Source organism: Polypterus senegalus, chromosome 15 (assembly GCF_016835505.1).
Source record: "Polypterus senegalus isolate Bchr_013 chromosome 15, ASM1683550v1, whole genome shotgun sequence".
Classification (NCBI taxonomy): domain Eukaryota; kingdom Metazoa; phylum Chordata; class Cladistia; order Polypteriformes; family Polypteridae; genus Polypterus; species Polypterus senegalus.
In genome coordinates this window covers 67,661,372-67,677,537 of record NC_053168.1, presented here as the reverse complement: position 1 = coordinate 67,677,537, position 16,166 = coordinate 67,661,372, and the positions used below count along the sequence as shown (strand labels likewise).

At 37.7% G+C, this 16,166-nt stretch overlaps 1 protein-coding gene across 1 annotated transcript in view; it reads left to right on the top strand.

Annotated features, from left to right (window-relative positions):
* The window catches only part of itga8 (integrin, alpha 8), a 249,871-nt gene that overhangs the window by 217,258 nt on the left and 16,447 nt on the right, over positions 1–16,166 (top strand). The window contains exon 28 of the mRNA XM_039736381.1: positions 9,437–9,538. Within this exon, the coding sequence (XP_039592315.1) occupies positions 9,437–9,538 (102 nt within the window). The remainder of the gene's footprint in view (positions 1–9,436; positions 9,539–16,166) is intronic.

Sequence of the window (16,166 nt, the reverse complement as noted above, 5' to 3'; positions counted from 1 at the left end):
CACCCTAAAATAGAAAATGACTCTCAAAATGGTGTGCTAATATCATTAAATAACTTGAAAGACAAATCAGAATAAAAATAATAGTAACATAATATTCAGAAATACAACAGAACCTCCCATTTAGCGTTTTTCTAGGGATCAACTGAAAAATAGTGTTAAATGTGGGAAAATGTCACAGATTTTTTAGGATCCCACTAGTATAGGACTTGGTTTGCTGTGTTTATTATTTTTTTTATATATATATAATTTCACTGAAGCTATTTTTGTGATTCTTAGTTATGATTCAGTTTGAACATATCCTGAATTGTCCTAAATCATGAATGTAATTATTATTATCATTTTTGTGGTTTCACATTATTCCTTTTTATTAATGCCACCATGTTGTTGATTGCAACTACTGTACACCATTGTTAATTCATGAGAGCCTGTAGCCTGACTCCAGCACACATTGTATAACCTTGCATCTTATTTTTGAAAACAAAGTAATGCAACATTCACACTGTAGTCCAATTTCCATTGTTTCACTTACAGATCTAATGTTTTTTAAGAAATATGATTGGGAAAAAAACAATATTTTCCCGAAGGCTTTACACTACTTTTGTAATCACTGTATAGCATTCAGACATCCCACACCTCTTTCCAACCAATGCTGGCTCATTTCTCATGTCCACAGTTCTAATTGCATTCTAAGTCACTGCTGCGAACTTTCATTTTCTTTTTCCCCTTCTCCTTGCCATCATGACATGAAAGATTTGCAGCAATTAAGCAGAGCAGCATTCAACATCTGTCTATTAGGTCAAATTTTTCATTTTGTCAAACTTTTATATGTCCAACAACAGCACACAAAAAACGCTAAATTCAGTAAAACACTAAATGAGGGAACCTTAAATCAAGTTTTACCATAATACAAAAACTTCATTTGTTCCTCAAGTAGGTTCTTGACACACACGTGTACTGAGCCTGCAGAAATACATTATGCATATAAAGAGGTCTACAAGCCAGTCTATCGTGAAGTGCGGTTACTGTGTATACTCGCGTTTAAGTTCTCCCGCGTATAAGCCGAGGCTTATTTAATTTCTGGTATTTTATAATGTCGGTCGTAAAAGTCGAATGCAGAAAACTCACACTGTTGGTCCAAGAGATTACAATATGCTAACGCCCACCTGAGAGAGTAACCACGGAGCACACAGCCTTTTTTTTTCTATGTATTGTGCCTACGTGACCACACGGTATACCTGAACTATTCCGAAGCGATGTTTGCACTGCTTAGTGTTTTTTGTATCTCACACCCTCATGCAACTTTAGCATAAGAGCATCCCTTATCATCTATGGAGCGTTTGATCAGAAGAAAATATGAAGCTGGTTTTAAATTAAAAGTTGTTGAAGTGGTGAAAGAAATTGGTAACTGCGCTGCTGCAACAAAGTTTGATGTGTCTGAGAAACTGATGCGAGATTGGAGGCAAGAAGATGTAAAATAAAAAAAATTGTGTCATATTTTTGAATGGGTGTATAATGGGTCTGATTTTATGATAGATTTTTTAGGTTTCAAGACCCAACTTATACATGATGCGACGGGCGGCCGGGACGCCCGTGCTGCATATGTTCCGGGGGAGCAACCATTGGCAACACAATACCTCCCCTGGGACGCTTGCTGGCAGCCTCCCTGGCCAAAGGTGATTCCCCAACCTCCCACAGGGCTCCATGGGAGATGGAGTCCTCCACAGCGCGGTTGGGAGCTGGGGTGGCCCATAGGGGGTGCTGCCTGGATTTCACAGCCCAGCTGGACAAATCTTCAGCCCCACCCAGAAGTGCAATTGGGATCAGGTGGTCAAGTGCCTGGAACACTTCCGGGTGGGCTATAAAAGGGGTCAGCCACCATCGCTCAGTGGCCAGAGTCGGGAGGAGAGGATGAAGCTTCAGAGGAGGAGTGGTGGTGCCAGAAGGTAGTGTTTTGGTTGTGTTCAGTGCTTGTTTGGGACTGTGTATTGCCTGTGCAGCTCACGGCGAAGACGTGCTCCACAGGTGAAGAAAAATAAATCTTTATTTTGATTTTTATACATGCCTCCGTGTGAGTCTGTGCTGGGACGAGCACAAGAAGGCTCTATTGTTACAACGAGTATGACTTATTACTGCAGCACTGAGAGACCAAACAAGAGCAGCATCCACTTACAAAAGCCCAAAATGATCCCAGTATAAATAAGGTAGAGTCTCGAAAACTCTTTTATAGTAACCAGCAATGCTTAACAATTTGAAGGTATAACACAAAGAAAAAAAACTAGATTGAGATTATTCCATAGTCACACATAATAAAAACACATAAAGCATTAATCTATGCTAAAAGTTCAAGTGTGTACAATATTTTTTATATAAAAGTAATATGTTCCTATAGAAAAGTATAATTAAATTTATGATTATGTGATTCATTGTTATATTTTACAAACGCCAAGACTAACTTTGTTGGCACTATCCTCAAAAAAGAGTATATTGATTCTTCTCTTAAAGACTGGAACAAAAAATAAAGTATAATCTTACCAGGCACTCAGCTATAATATCTGATCTTTACTGACATGGTGACTGTAATTCATTATCAAGATGACTACCACAGTTGTAAGTTACAATTCAATAACCTAGCAGACTGTGTCAAGAAGTGAACAGAACTTACACCCCTACTCAGATGTATATGTTAGTATCGCCACACCTAATTTCCAAACCTGACTAATAAATACCATACCATAACTATTTTTTGCCTCATTGACAACTTGTTACCAAAGTGATAGTTTTCACAAAAAGAGTTACCAAAATGTACACATTTGCTTATTAACATATTGATTTTTCTCACTGATATTAGTCTGTTCAACAACTGCAGCTAAATAGAAATTGTGCCTGAAAATTTACAGAAAGACAACATTACAAAGTTTAAAGCACATAGTGGTCAGACCAGCATCTATTCACTTTAGCAGAGGGGTCTTTAACCTTCACCTGCTGCTGCTGGTGTTCTTTTTGACCAAATCATTAATTGGTGAGCACTCCTGAATGCCTCGTTTAATCAGACGGCTCCTTACAGAGCACTTGCAGCCTGTGATATGCCCATTATTCAATCAATCAACATTTATTTATATAGCACATATTCATACAAAAAAATGTAGCTCAAAGTGCTTTACAAAATGAATACAAAAATGGAAGACACAATAAAAAATAAACATAAGTCAACATTAATTAACATAGAATAAGAGTAAGGTCCGATGGCCAGGGTGGACAGAAAAAACAAAAAAAAAACTCCAAAGGCTGGAGAAAAAAAATAAAATCTGTAGGGGTTTCAGACCACGAGACCGCCCAGTCCCCTCTGGGCAATCTACCTAACATAAGTCAAACAGTCCTCTTTGTATTTAGGGTTTTCATGGAAGGACCTGATGATGATGGTCACGTAGACTTCTGGCTTTCAGTCCATCAATGTTGGTGCATCATGATGCTTTGAGTAGGTGGTGGTGGCGCAGGCCACCATTACATTGCATGAATCAATTTGTTAATGTTTCTGTGCTGGAAGCGTTAATCCAGCCTCTTTAGTAAGTAAAGCAATGCATTCAAATCACTGGACCCTCAGATGAATGAATGAGTCTGTTTCTGTGAAAAACAAAGTGGAAATGCATTTTAGAGAGCAGCTCCATCCAAAATGAGATATGTATGATCCATATTGAAGCCATCAGTACATTAAAACTAGTCTAAATAACACCCTTTATTCTGGCTTCTCTCATGTCCCTGAATGACAGAAGTGAGTCATTTGTGTCTTTACATATTTTGTCATTGCTACATTACTATGATGGAAATAATCAAAGCTTTCAGCAGTGCACATTTGACAAACAGTTGGCAGAGTGAACTAATCAGTCTATCAGTATATTTAGAAACACTTTTTGAGGTGATTGGCTGATTACCTTGTGATGACTAAATTCAAATATTCTGAGTCTACAAATTCACACATCTGCTCTGCACGTGTTGTTAGTTTTTTGTCTTTGTAAAGATAATGTGGTGTCATTAGAAATGCCAAGTAATCTATCCCCTAATACTTTACACCCTAATATTGAGCCAGGAATTATTATTCTTAAGCAATTTTTATAACAAGGAGGAGGGGATTTTTTTAGCAATTAATTAATATTTTAGTTTAGTCACACAAATATTATTTATTTCATTGCAGTAACATATTACATAATGAAATGATTTATTTATTTATTATTTTTGGACAAAAAGAATGTGTTAGTGAGAGTACTAATAAATTGAGAAGTGGGTGTGGTCTATTTAAATGGGCGTGGTTTATGGTAGTGAAAGTCGTCCCCACAAACCTGTGCCTCCAGCTCTTTGGTCTTGCTAATGATTTTTAAATTCTGATTGTTAATTTATATTTTTCCCTGTACAAACTTTTCATATATTCCTATTATTCTGGATTTGTCTTCAAATCATTGAATTTTAGAAAACTGAAACCATCACTTAATATGATGATTAAATCAAAGGATTATATTTTAACTTGCATAAGCATCCATAATAAAATAATTTGCTTTGTTTTGTTTGGCATCAGGATGCACCGTGTTTTTTGAATTCTTCTCAAGGTACAGTTGGATGAATATTAGTGAATGCACTCAAATGTCAAAGATACATTCAGTTCAGAATTCAACATTTCTACATTGTTTAATGAAAGTATCTTGGTCCACATTAAAATAACAGAAAGTACATATAACGTTGATGTTCTGGACATGCACACATCAGCAGAACATTTCCTTGAAGGGTCAATAGAATGAAGGGTAGAATGAACTATTCTATGTACATTATGTTGAAATATGGTTTCCTTCCATGAAGGGTGATCAGTCTGGGAATGAAACGTTGTAACGTGTAGCATCCAAACGTGCAAGGGCTGTGTAATAAGCACAAACAAATCAGAGTGCCATTAGAGTCGGTGTTTTCAAAATTCTGTGTTTTCGCCTGTCCACATTGCAAACCAGAGCTGATGTTTTCAGAAGCATGGGAAAGGTGCTATATGAGTAAAATTTATTATTATTATTAGTAGTAGCAGTAATAATATATGTCTCTGGAGAGCATTTGCCAAAAGTCTCCATTTTTGCCTTTGCCAAAAGTGGAGGTTAATGTCTGCATTTTTAAATAAAATAACATAGTGTTGAGGTAGCCTTAGACTCCTGTTAGTGTGGTTATTCAAGTTTCAGTGTTACTGATTGTAGACATTCAAAATGAGCCCAATAAAGGATCCATTAAATAAACAAACTTTAAACTATAGTTCAAAATTTTTCAACTATTTCATGCAAACGTCACCATACTCTTAAAAGTTAACATATAAATGTTAAATGGCTCAAAATGGTATTGCTATGAAAAAGATGTATCCAATTTTTAAATCTGCTCGATTCTCTCTGCTCTATAGATTATACTCTATTACCCCAAATATTGGTGTTCCGTTATGAATTGATTTTTAAAGTAAGTTTTTAAATGTAATATAAATGTTACCAAAACATAACCAAGTGTTCTTTTTCTTGCGTTTGTGACACCTGTGATTATGTCAGGGATTTTTATTTTAATCTGCATAATCCTACATAGTATAGCATTCTCATTGAGGGAGCAAAGACACAAACCAATCCTGTCACAAAGCCAATTTAGAGTCACCAAGTAACCCTCAGATGCACAGGAACACCAGAGTGCCCAGAGAAAACCTCACGCAGACATGGAGAGAACATGCAAACTGCACACTGAAATCCATGAGCAAGCAGTGCTAATCTTAATATTTAACACCCAAAATATTAAAAATGTAACTTTTTTGAAGATAAAGATACATTTTTTTTCAGATAAAAATATTAGTCACTTTTTAAAGTTTAGCATTGTTAATTGTTTAATTCTTCCTATTGTAATCTTAACCGCACATAACATTTTTCATGTATTCTTAAACTGCATGGCTCTACTCATTGTAAGACAACTTTTTAGTCCAGTGTTGCATCTTAATTGAAAAAATACAAGGTGGCTTGCTGGAGAGTAACTTGGTATTCTCCCATTAATTATATCCAGTTGAAAGGTTCTTATCTGATGTGATAAATCCAGCGGGTTTAATTGAGCTTCCTGTGGGAATTGCTAGCCCTGTGGCTGCGCTGAGAGAACAGGAACACAGTTAGATAAAAGCATCCTGCGTTCAGTTCTTTTTTTTTTTTTTGCCATTGTTCTTTTTATTTTGTTGAACTTTTTTCTATTATTACAGCACTCACTGCGGAAATAAATTCTGAAAGGTGATTTGCATTGTGACCACTTATTTGTATTAACTCAAAACTTTTCGTTATGTGCTCTTGAAAATGACATTTACATTTTGGTTCATTACTTGCTTATTATGGTAAATAATAAAGATAAAAAAATATATAATGTATAAATATAAGTGACTCCTTTTGTGTAACCTGTATGATTTGATATATTGCCAATTATTGTTTTATTAGTTATGTCTATAGATCTCATGATAAAAGGCCCTACATATTGGTGATTATTTAAGTGATCTTTTAATAATTAATAATGATTCTTTACACTTACACTGTGCTTTTCTCATAGCTGTAGTTCATAACATAACATTTTCCAAGCTGTTTAAATCATTGCAGGCTCAGGTTGGACAGACCTCCATTGTAGAGTCCACTTACATACAGTCCACACCAATACCGAGCCAAATTAAAGTCACCATTTACCCTGTCAATGGAAGCTGAAAACAACTAGCTGTATGATTTGAACCTAAGATGTTGGATTTGTGAGGCTGCAGTGAAAAATGGTAAACTTCTCCACAGTTACTTTGAGTTCTGCTTTTGCCCAGTTTGGGCCACGAGGAGACAGACCGTAAGCTACAAAGGCACCCACTGTGACAATTTGGTCACTGAACTGTGGATGGCAACCCACACAAACAAGACCATTAAAATGTCCAAGACCTTCTACCGCAGCATGTCACCCAAAAGACGTATTGTTGATGTTTTATTTATTTTTCTTTTTATGAATATGGGCCAGGACTAAAGACTGGTTTGCTCTCCCACACTCTGAGGGTGCAGATCCATTCATAATACCTGGGTACCTGCCAGCGACGTACAAGCTATTAATCTGATAATGTGATAAGCTTGCCTGGCACATCAGCGCCATAGGATAGGAGTTGCACACAAAAGCTGTTATTCATAATGGCTGCTTTAATCTAGTTCCTTATTCAGTGAACAACAAAAAAGGGAAAGGTCTGGTGAGCTCCTATTCTTCTGAGGTGAACTGACCTCTTATATGAAACTCCACAGTAAAAAAAAATGCTAAAAACAAAACCTCTTTCTTTCCGGAGAACAACTTGAAACTTGGCCAACTTCTCGAAAGGGCATGATCGTCACTTTGTCTTCCCTAAGGATGACAACCAATTGCCTTTGCTGATTTTGAGGTTGGGTCTTATCATGCTGCTCAACCTGCAATTGTGCCAAAAAGAGATAAATCAAGGAAAACAATGATCTTACTTGTATGGAAATGAAAATTATGGGATGGTTTTACAAGCGGGACGTGCCTTAAATGTGAAGATTCTATATGACACTCTAAAGAGGAGCTTGGGAGTGAAGCACTCTAGTCAGATTATGTGACTCAAAGTTCAGAGACTTTTGCTTAGTGGCACTCCTCCCTTTTTATTCATTAATATATATATATATATCATCATCAGTCTTATACTAGACAATCGACACAGTGGACACGGCGGTTAGTGCTGCCGCCACACGCTTGCAAGTCCTGACTTCGCACTCTGTCTGTGTACTCTTTCCACGTTCTCCTGAAATCCACATATATTTTCAACATGAAGTCAGAGTTTAACCCTTAAATCCCAAATATGCATATTTGATTCATAGGCATCTCCAAATTCACCTAGCGTGAGTGATAGTGGATGTGCCCTGTGATGGTCAGGTCCCCTGGTGCCTTGCACAAGATTAAGCAGGTTCATTGAAGAAAAGAATGAACATTATAAACATGGCGTGAGGAAATTTTGGCTTCCTGTTTCCGCAAGACACAAAACAAATCAAGCTTCATATAGCCATTGTCTCTGACAAAACAAAAGACTGTGTGGTCAGTCTGTCCTCACATACTGTAACAGAGCGGTTGTGTCCATTGGCCAGGCTGCTCTGTTTGTAATATAAGTCAGGGTGTATGCTTAGTAGAGGATGGAGGCAGTTGCGGTGTGTCCTGTGAAGCCCAAGATTCCCTTCTGTTTGTTTCCTTTAGCTCGACTCATAATGTTCTCCCACGGCCATTGTGTTTTGACTCTGTTTGATTGCTTTACATTAGGAGCGATGTTTAAGTAAGTACTGGCACAACAAGCAGTATTTTAAAGGCGTCACAGAGTGTACTCTGGCTTTCGGTGGCCGTCAGTTCCATAGTCTCTAACCCTATGCCTCCTGTTTGGGTGCAATTATAGTTTCATGTTTTTAAAAACTGAAGACCCAAAGATGTACAGTACAGCAAATACAAACAACTTGATTTATTTTGCAGTGTATGTACAGTTACTTCCCAACATACTCTTCGGGTTATTTTTTTTTCTATTCTGTATTGACCTTTACTGATTTTATAAAGTTCATTGACCATTCTTTTTTTTTTTGACTCTGTGCTTGTCAAAACTTGGTATAAATTTGGGATGGATGTATCCATTTTTCATTCCAGTCAGGGCTGTGACTAATGCAGAGACAACTTGGGATCTGGGACAGAAGTCACACACTTGTACACTTGGGAGCAGTATAGGGACACAGACCAAACAGTCCTGTGGTTTTCCTAGCTTAATATAGTTATTAGATCTTTTTCGACTAATTATAATAGTAAAAGCAAAAAGTTTAGAACTAGTTAGAAGGTTACAATTTCACGGTTGTATTTGAATTATGAAGTGATACAATAACTAGCACTACTGCCCTATGGGTTGAAATTCTGGTCTGAACATTGTCTATGTGAATTTGGCACGTTCTCCCCATGCCTGTGTGGGTCTTCTCCTTGTACAATACTGTGGTTTCCTCCCACATTTCAAAGTTATTCAGTGACTTTAAATTGTTCACATAAGTTTGAGTGATGATGTGTGCATACGTTTGCCTTGTAGCGGTCTGGTGCCCATTTCAGAACTGGTTCAGGCCTTGTGCTCATTGCAGTCAGAATAGGCAAGTGCCCTAGGCCCTGAACTGGATTGGACAGGTTTGATAGACTATATTATTGATGGACACTAACTGAATAGCTATATTTACTTTGTTTAGATTAGATTAGATAAACTTTATTAATCCCGAGAGGAAATTCCAATGTACACAGTAGCAGAAATATACTGTAAAAATCAAGGATACAGACTCACAGGACAGATAATACAGCCAATCAATCGCTAACTAAATAAATAACTTAAAATATTCTAATGTATTTTATTTCTTTTTTTATGTTTCAGAGGAAAAACTACCAGTATTCCCTGAATGCCAATATATCATACAATGTTCTGAGTTTGCCTTATCGGATTTATCCTGAAATTCTTCCACAGGCATCTATAGCGGTAAGTTTTGGAGAAATAAAATTAATTCATTTAAAAATCTGGTTGTTTTTAATGATTGTAAAAATTGGCTACAATTTAGAGTCCTTTGTTTTAATAATATTTTCTTCAAAGCTCTTTCATTCATTTTCTAAACTCCTAGAGATTCCATCACCTGGACTCATTGACACCTCACACAGGTCACGCTTGGCCTCTGATTTTCCTGGTGTCATCCTCTCACACTTACATTAATGTAACTAAAACACTGGGGAGCTGCTAAGACAAGGCTGTCAGATCAGAGGATGATATACTTGTTTCCGACTTATTTTCAATGCATTTACCTATTGAAAAAGATACAACGGGAGAAATATAAAGAAGGCTGGGGTCCCTGCAGGGAGAACCCTGTTTAACTTCAAGATGAAGTGAGGAGAAACTAATACAGGAACAGCCGTCAGCTCTCTAGGTCAGGGGTTAATTTGGTTTAAGTCTGGGGTGGGCAATTGATGAGCATTCTCAGGTCTTACAACCTTCAGTGACAAGAAGAGGATGTAGCAAATACAGTATAGCATATCTTCATAATAAGATCTATATTGGTCTTGGACTTCACTAGAGTTTGTTTCTGCGAAGCTCTTAATCAATTTCTTTTATACTGAATAAAAATAATATAAATTTAGGTGATATATAATTTTTTTTTTATTTTATCATCAAGTGAAACAATTGATTCAATTGTTTTCCTCTATCATTTCTCTAGTTTTAGAAGCACCTTCCACTATTCACTGTCCTTGTCTTCAGTATGCCTAGACACTGTTTGTTTTTCCCCAATATATTCTGTCTGGCACTGTTGTTGTATAGTTAGCACTGCATTGTTCATCTCATTCTTTTGTATTTTTAGGTTTTAAACATTATTCTCTTTTTTAACAGAAGACTCCATTAAGGTCTTATTCAAGAAGAATTCTTTCATTATTAATATGACCATAATGGTTTTTCCTTTATGCTTTCAATGTATTGTGTGACATAAAAGGTTCAAATAGCTACCCTGGAATTTTGTTAGCAACCAGATTAATTGTTATGAATAGTAACTTCCTAGAAAAATGAACCGTGGACATATGGTTTTTAAAAAAAGGAAAGGAATTAAAGCTGGTGTAGGAATAAAACAATTCTGCCTATTAATTTCACGTAAGATGAATACAGAAATGTTCTGAAACTGACTTTGAGGCATTACTCAGGACAAGTCACTCAAATGATTTATGATAGTAAATTTGAGTTTGTCTGGTATCATGTGGTGATGGTTCATTGGCAACACTCCAGCGATGGGCTTTGAGAATTGCATGTTCTTTCTCAGTAATAAAAAAAAAGAAGTGTTTTATAGAAACGCTCATGTCACATTGTAGTGTGCACTGATGCCCTTTTAAAAGTTGTGAGTCAATGAAATGATTTTTTAACTGTGGATGGAGTTTTACTAATCCAACCCTAACCTTAAGCATTTAAAAAAGCAGCATACTAGCAGTGTGTACTATAACAACAAGCATATAGTAATGAGTATCATGCTCAAAGTTACACACCATGTAATTAATCTTATTGTTGTTATATACTTGTATATGGTGAACCCGGTATGCTGTGTTTATTTTTATGATAGATGCATTACTACTCATTGGGAAATGACAAGTGCCAATGCACAGCACCCTTCTTGGCATTCACGCATACTAACTCACTTGATTGACGAAATTAATGTTCTTTGGAGGCAAACTTCACATTCCCAGCTTTTAAATGTGGATTACTTGTCATCTCACTTTCAAGATTACTGATAATCGCATTGCTTTACGACAGCTTACAAACAGCCACCCCCAATGAGCAATCCACACATTACAACAAAGGCCTGTGCTTTTATATGCAGACAGAACATTATTGAACCCTGGGTGCCATCTACTAATCCCCATTCCAGCTGCTACAACTGAATCATAGCACTTGACGCTATCTCTGTACACTGGTTTCAGTGGTCAGGAGATAACTTTAGAAGAAATCTTTACAACAGCATTGTCATCCTAAAAAAATGAGGAGGTTAACTGTTTAGAACATATACAAGGTGGTCCAGATCTAATTATGCAGATCCAGATCGTCTGGATGACTTTGATTTATGCGGGGACAATTCCAGTTCGGCGAGAAGACGATTGTTCATGTGAACAGTTTGCACACTTCTCGATGGTCTGGGATTTTTCGGGTGATTTTCTATGTAAGAAACTTAATAAATTATAGTGTAATGAAAATTGCGGAATTAGATCTGGACCACCCTATAGAGTGGCATTTCAAAAACTGCAGGTTGTATATGACTACAGTATACCAGTGGCGTAGCTAGCTTGCTGAAGCAGCGCCATGAGGTGGGCCCCTCCTGTCTAGTATAACTGTTAGTAATTTATTTGCAATTATGTCCTAGAGTCAGCTGGGCAGTGACGTCCGCGTCACTATCAGATCACATGTGCCGGTGGTAGTAGAAGGGAGCCGAACTTGCAAAGTCCCCACTGACACCAAGGGATTGTGATGGCGCTGCTAACAAACAAACCACCTCCCAAAATGGAATTTGTACTAACTTTTTTAATCACTTTGTTACAGCCGCTGTAAGTTAGCAAAAATAAAGTAAATTGTGGGAATGAAATATAGGAGGTGTAGGTAGTAGTAGTAGTACATAAATACTGTATATGTAAAATGTGGACCTGCTTACTTTTCCAAGACAACTTTGTGAAGGAAAATGTAATGTAAGCTAGAAACGACAACACTGGCTGACAGGATATTACTACACAATTGACCTGTTTTACACAAGTTCTGTGAAAATGGACATTATAAAGTGGTCATGCTTACATATCCTAGCAATAGTGACACTAATGCACAGTAAGCCATGCTAAGGTACACAATAAAACAGATTACAAATATGTTAAACTGTTAAAGCTTACAAAAATGGAACTAACTGACAAGTCACGAGTCATTACTTATCACTAGTAACCTAAAATACTTGCTTGCGTGCCTTTTGTCATGCAAAAGTCTCAACAGTGCTTAACACGTCAAGTTGTCTGGCACAATCGTTTTCAATTGACAGTACAGCCAAACCACTAAGTCCGTCTTGCAACATGGTGCTTCTGAGGAAAGTTTTGATGAGTTTTAACTTAGAGAATGATTGTTCACACACAGCAACAGTCACTCACGTAGTCAGCAGTAACATGTAAGCCGTGGAAACTTCACTGAAAGTAGACAACAGTGCACAGTGATCTATCAGCAATAGTTCAGCTACTTCAAAAACGATTAACTTGGTTGACAGGATGGATTGTAAAGATGCACAAAATGACAACAATTGAGCGGAAAACACTGGTGATATGTCGGTGTTATAGCGTTCAACGAGAAGATCGGCAGCAGCATACAATTGGTCATCAGCCATCAAGGTCAGAGTTGATGGTAACAAGACATTGAATGTTGAAGCGACTGCATCGAGACCGTGGAACCACTGTTTTAGTTATCAATTTTTTTTTTTTAAATCTATACAGCCCCGAGTGGACCCCCAAGCTCGTAGGCCCTTGTAATTTGCACAATCCATTACTACACCATAGGACTATATATTTATAAACATTTGCAAGAAGTAAAAATGTCTGCATTTTTGAATTTGTCATTTCCTCAAAATGTTGTTTAATGCTGAAAGCGATAGAAAATATTGAAAACACCTTTATAGCCTTGATCAAGCATGGTGGTTACTGGACATTTCATATCAGGTGGAGGGGTTGTCACCTTCAGCCTTTTGCAGAGAGAAAGTTTATCCATGATACTCAGTGAATAATGTGGAGACTGCACTCACAGGTATTGCACAAAACAAGTCCCTTCCCAAAGATTTGTCCTCAATAACACGTATGGATTTAAAGACACTTGAATTATAGAAATCACAAATCAGGGCGCAACTTAGGAAACACAAAACATTTACTTATTTGGCTGACGCCCTTATCCAAGGTGATGATATAATTGGTTACATTTCTTTTGGTTTTCCAATTGGAGCACAGGCAGGTCAAGTGACTTGCTCTTGGTCACATGGTGTCAGTAGTGGGATTTGAACTCACAACCTCAGGGTTTGAAATGCTTAACCACTACACTACACTGCCTTTTATATCAACACAGACATCTGCCAAGTAAAGAGCATGTGGTGTCTTAACAGGTCCTATAGCTAGCATGGAAGAAAGGGAACAAAAGCAGTGGCCTTATAGCCGAACCCACAAGAGATGCCTAGCTGACCATACCTGCTCAGATGTGAGTCCCTGCTTACCCACTTGTGCACAGTGGTGAATAAAGTAAACAATCACTCCAATACTTGTATGCAGTATTTGAAAAGACATTTAAGAATGTCCAAAACAGGTGGATGGTACTGCATTTATAGTATATTGTCACATTTTCATATCTATCTATCTATCTATATATATAATTCACTAAGGCAAGAAAACCATGGAAAGCACGCCGGAATGGGCATGGACTCACTGAGCCCCCGACAAGTAAGACACCTATGGCGCACGCAAAAGGAGCCATGCCCACCAACTCCTGGCACCTCCGAGCCACGTTGACTGTTCATAGAGGCATGTTTCTCGCAGAGGTGAATCGCCATATGCAGCGTGTTAAACGGTTTGCGAGGGGTATGCCATGGGATCCTCAAAACAATCCTTTACAACTGAGGTTAAAACACAATGAAGTAAGCAGTCTTTAAAAACCGAGTTTTCGGTTACGACGCACGACCGCATGCACCATAGCAAACTGTTTTACTGTGTTGGTTCGTTCCGTGCATTGTTATAATGTTGCTTTTCTTGCTGATTTATTACATTACTGATTTTTCAAATGTTAATTTTCTCCCTGTGCTTAAAAGTCGTTAAAAAACCGGCCTGATTATGCGGCGTATGGTACGCCGCGGGTTGGCTAGTATAAATAAAATCATAATGCCCTCTGTTTGTCCATTTAGATTTTTGGCTTTGTTTGATATTATTTACACCGTTTTCCACACTAAAAACCTCATTTCAATCCTCAAATTGCACCTGGCCTGTTTGTATGTCTATTTGTTCACCAATCACGCAAAATCAGTTTTCATGAATTTTTGTGGGTTAGGTTGACATTGATCCCTCATATATAGGGTGGTCCAGATCTAATTATGCAATTTTCATTACGCTATAACTTATTAAGTTTATTACATAGAAAATCACCCGAAAAATCCCAGACCATCGAGAAGTGTGCGAACTGACGAAATGGAGAATCATCTTTGCGCCAAACTGGAATCGTACCCACATAAATCAAAGTCATCCAGATGATCTGGATCTGCATAATTAGATATAGACCACCCTGTATATAATTCATATTTACGCTATGTGGCATTTCAAAAATTTCACCAGGTACAGTGTTATCATTCCAAAACAGCTATGCTGACCTTAATGAAAGTTTCCAAGTATAATAAACCTAAACTAAATTAAAATCCAGGCCACATGACGTTTCAAACATTTCATCGTTAAAGGCAGATATACAGTGGTGTGAAAAACTATTTGCCCCCTTCCTGATTTCTTATTCTTTTGCATGTTTGTCACACAAAATGTTTCTGATCATCAAACACATTTAACCATTAGTCAAATATAACACAAGTAAACACAAAATACAGTTTTTAAATGATGGTTTTTATTATTTAGGGAGAAAAAAAAAGTGTGAAAAAGTAATTGCCCCCTGAACCTAATAACTGGTTGGGCCACCCTTAGCAGCAATAACTGCAATCAAGCGTTTGCGATAACTTGCAATGAGTCTTTTACAGCACTCTGGAGGAATTTTGGCCCACTCATCTTTGCAGAATTGTTGTAATTCAGCTTTATTTGAGGGTTTTCTAGCATGAACCGCCTTTTTAAGGTCATGCCATAGCATCTCAATTGGATTCTGGTCAGGACTTTGACTAGGCCACTCCAAAGTCTTCATTTTGTTTTTCTTCAGCCATTCAGAGGTGGATTTGCTGGTGTGTTTTGGGTCAATGTCCTGTTGCAGCACCCAAGATCGCTTCACCTTGAGTTGACGAACAGATGGCCGGACATTCTCCTTCAGGATTTTTTGGTAGACAGTAGAATTCATGGTTCCATCTATCACAGCAAGCCTTCCAGGTCCTGAAGCAGCAAAACAACCCCAGACCATCACACTACCACCACCATATTTTACTGTTGGTATGATGTTCTTTTTCTGAAATGCTGTGTTCCTTTTACGCCAGATGTAACGGGACATTTGCCTTCCAAAAGTTCAACTTTTGTCTCATCAGTCCACAAGGTATTTTCCCAAAAGTCTTGGCAATCATTGAGATGTTTCTTAGCAAAATTGAGACGAGCCCTAATGTTCTTTTTGCTTAACAGTGGTTTGCGTCTTGGAAATCTGCCATGCAGGCCGTTTTTGCCCAGTCTCTTTCTTATGGTGGAGTCGTGAACACTGACCTTAATTGAAGCAAGTGAGGCCTGCAGTTCTTTAGACGTTGTCCCAGGGTCTTTTGTGACCTTTCGGATGAGTCGTCTCTGCGCTCTTGGGGTAATTTTGGTCGGCCGGCCACTCCTGGGAAGGTTCACCACTGTTCCATGTTTTTGCCATTTGTGGATAATGGCTCTCACTGTGGTTCGCTGGAGTC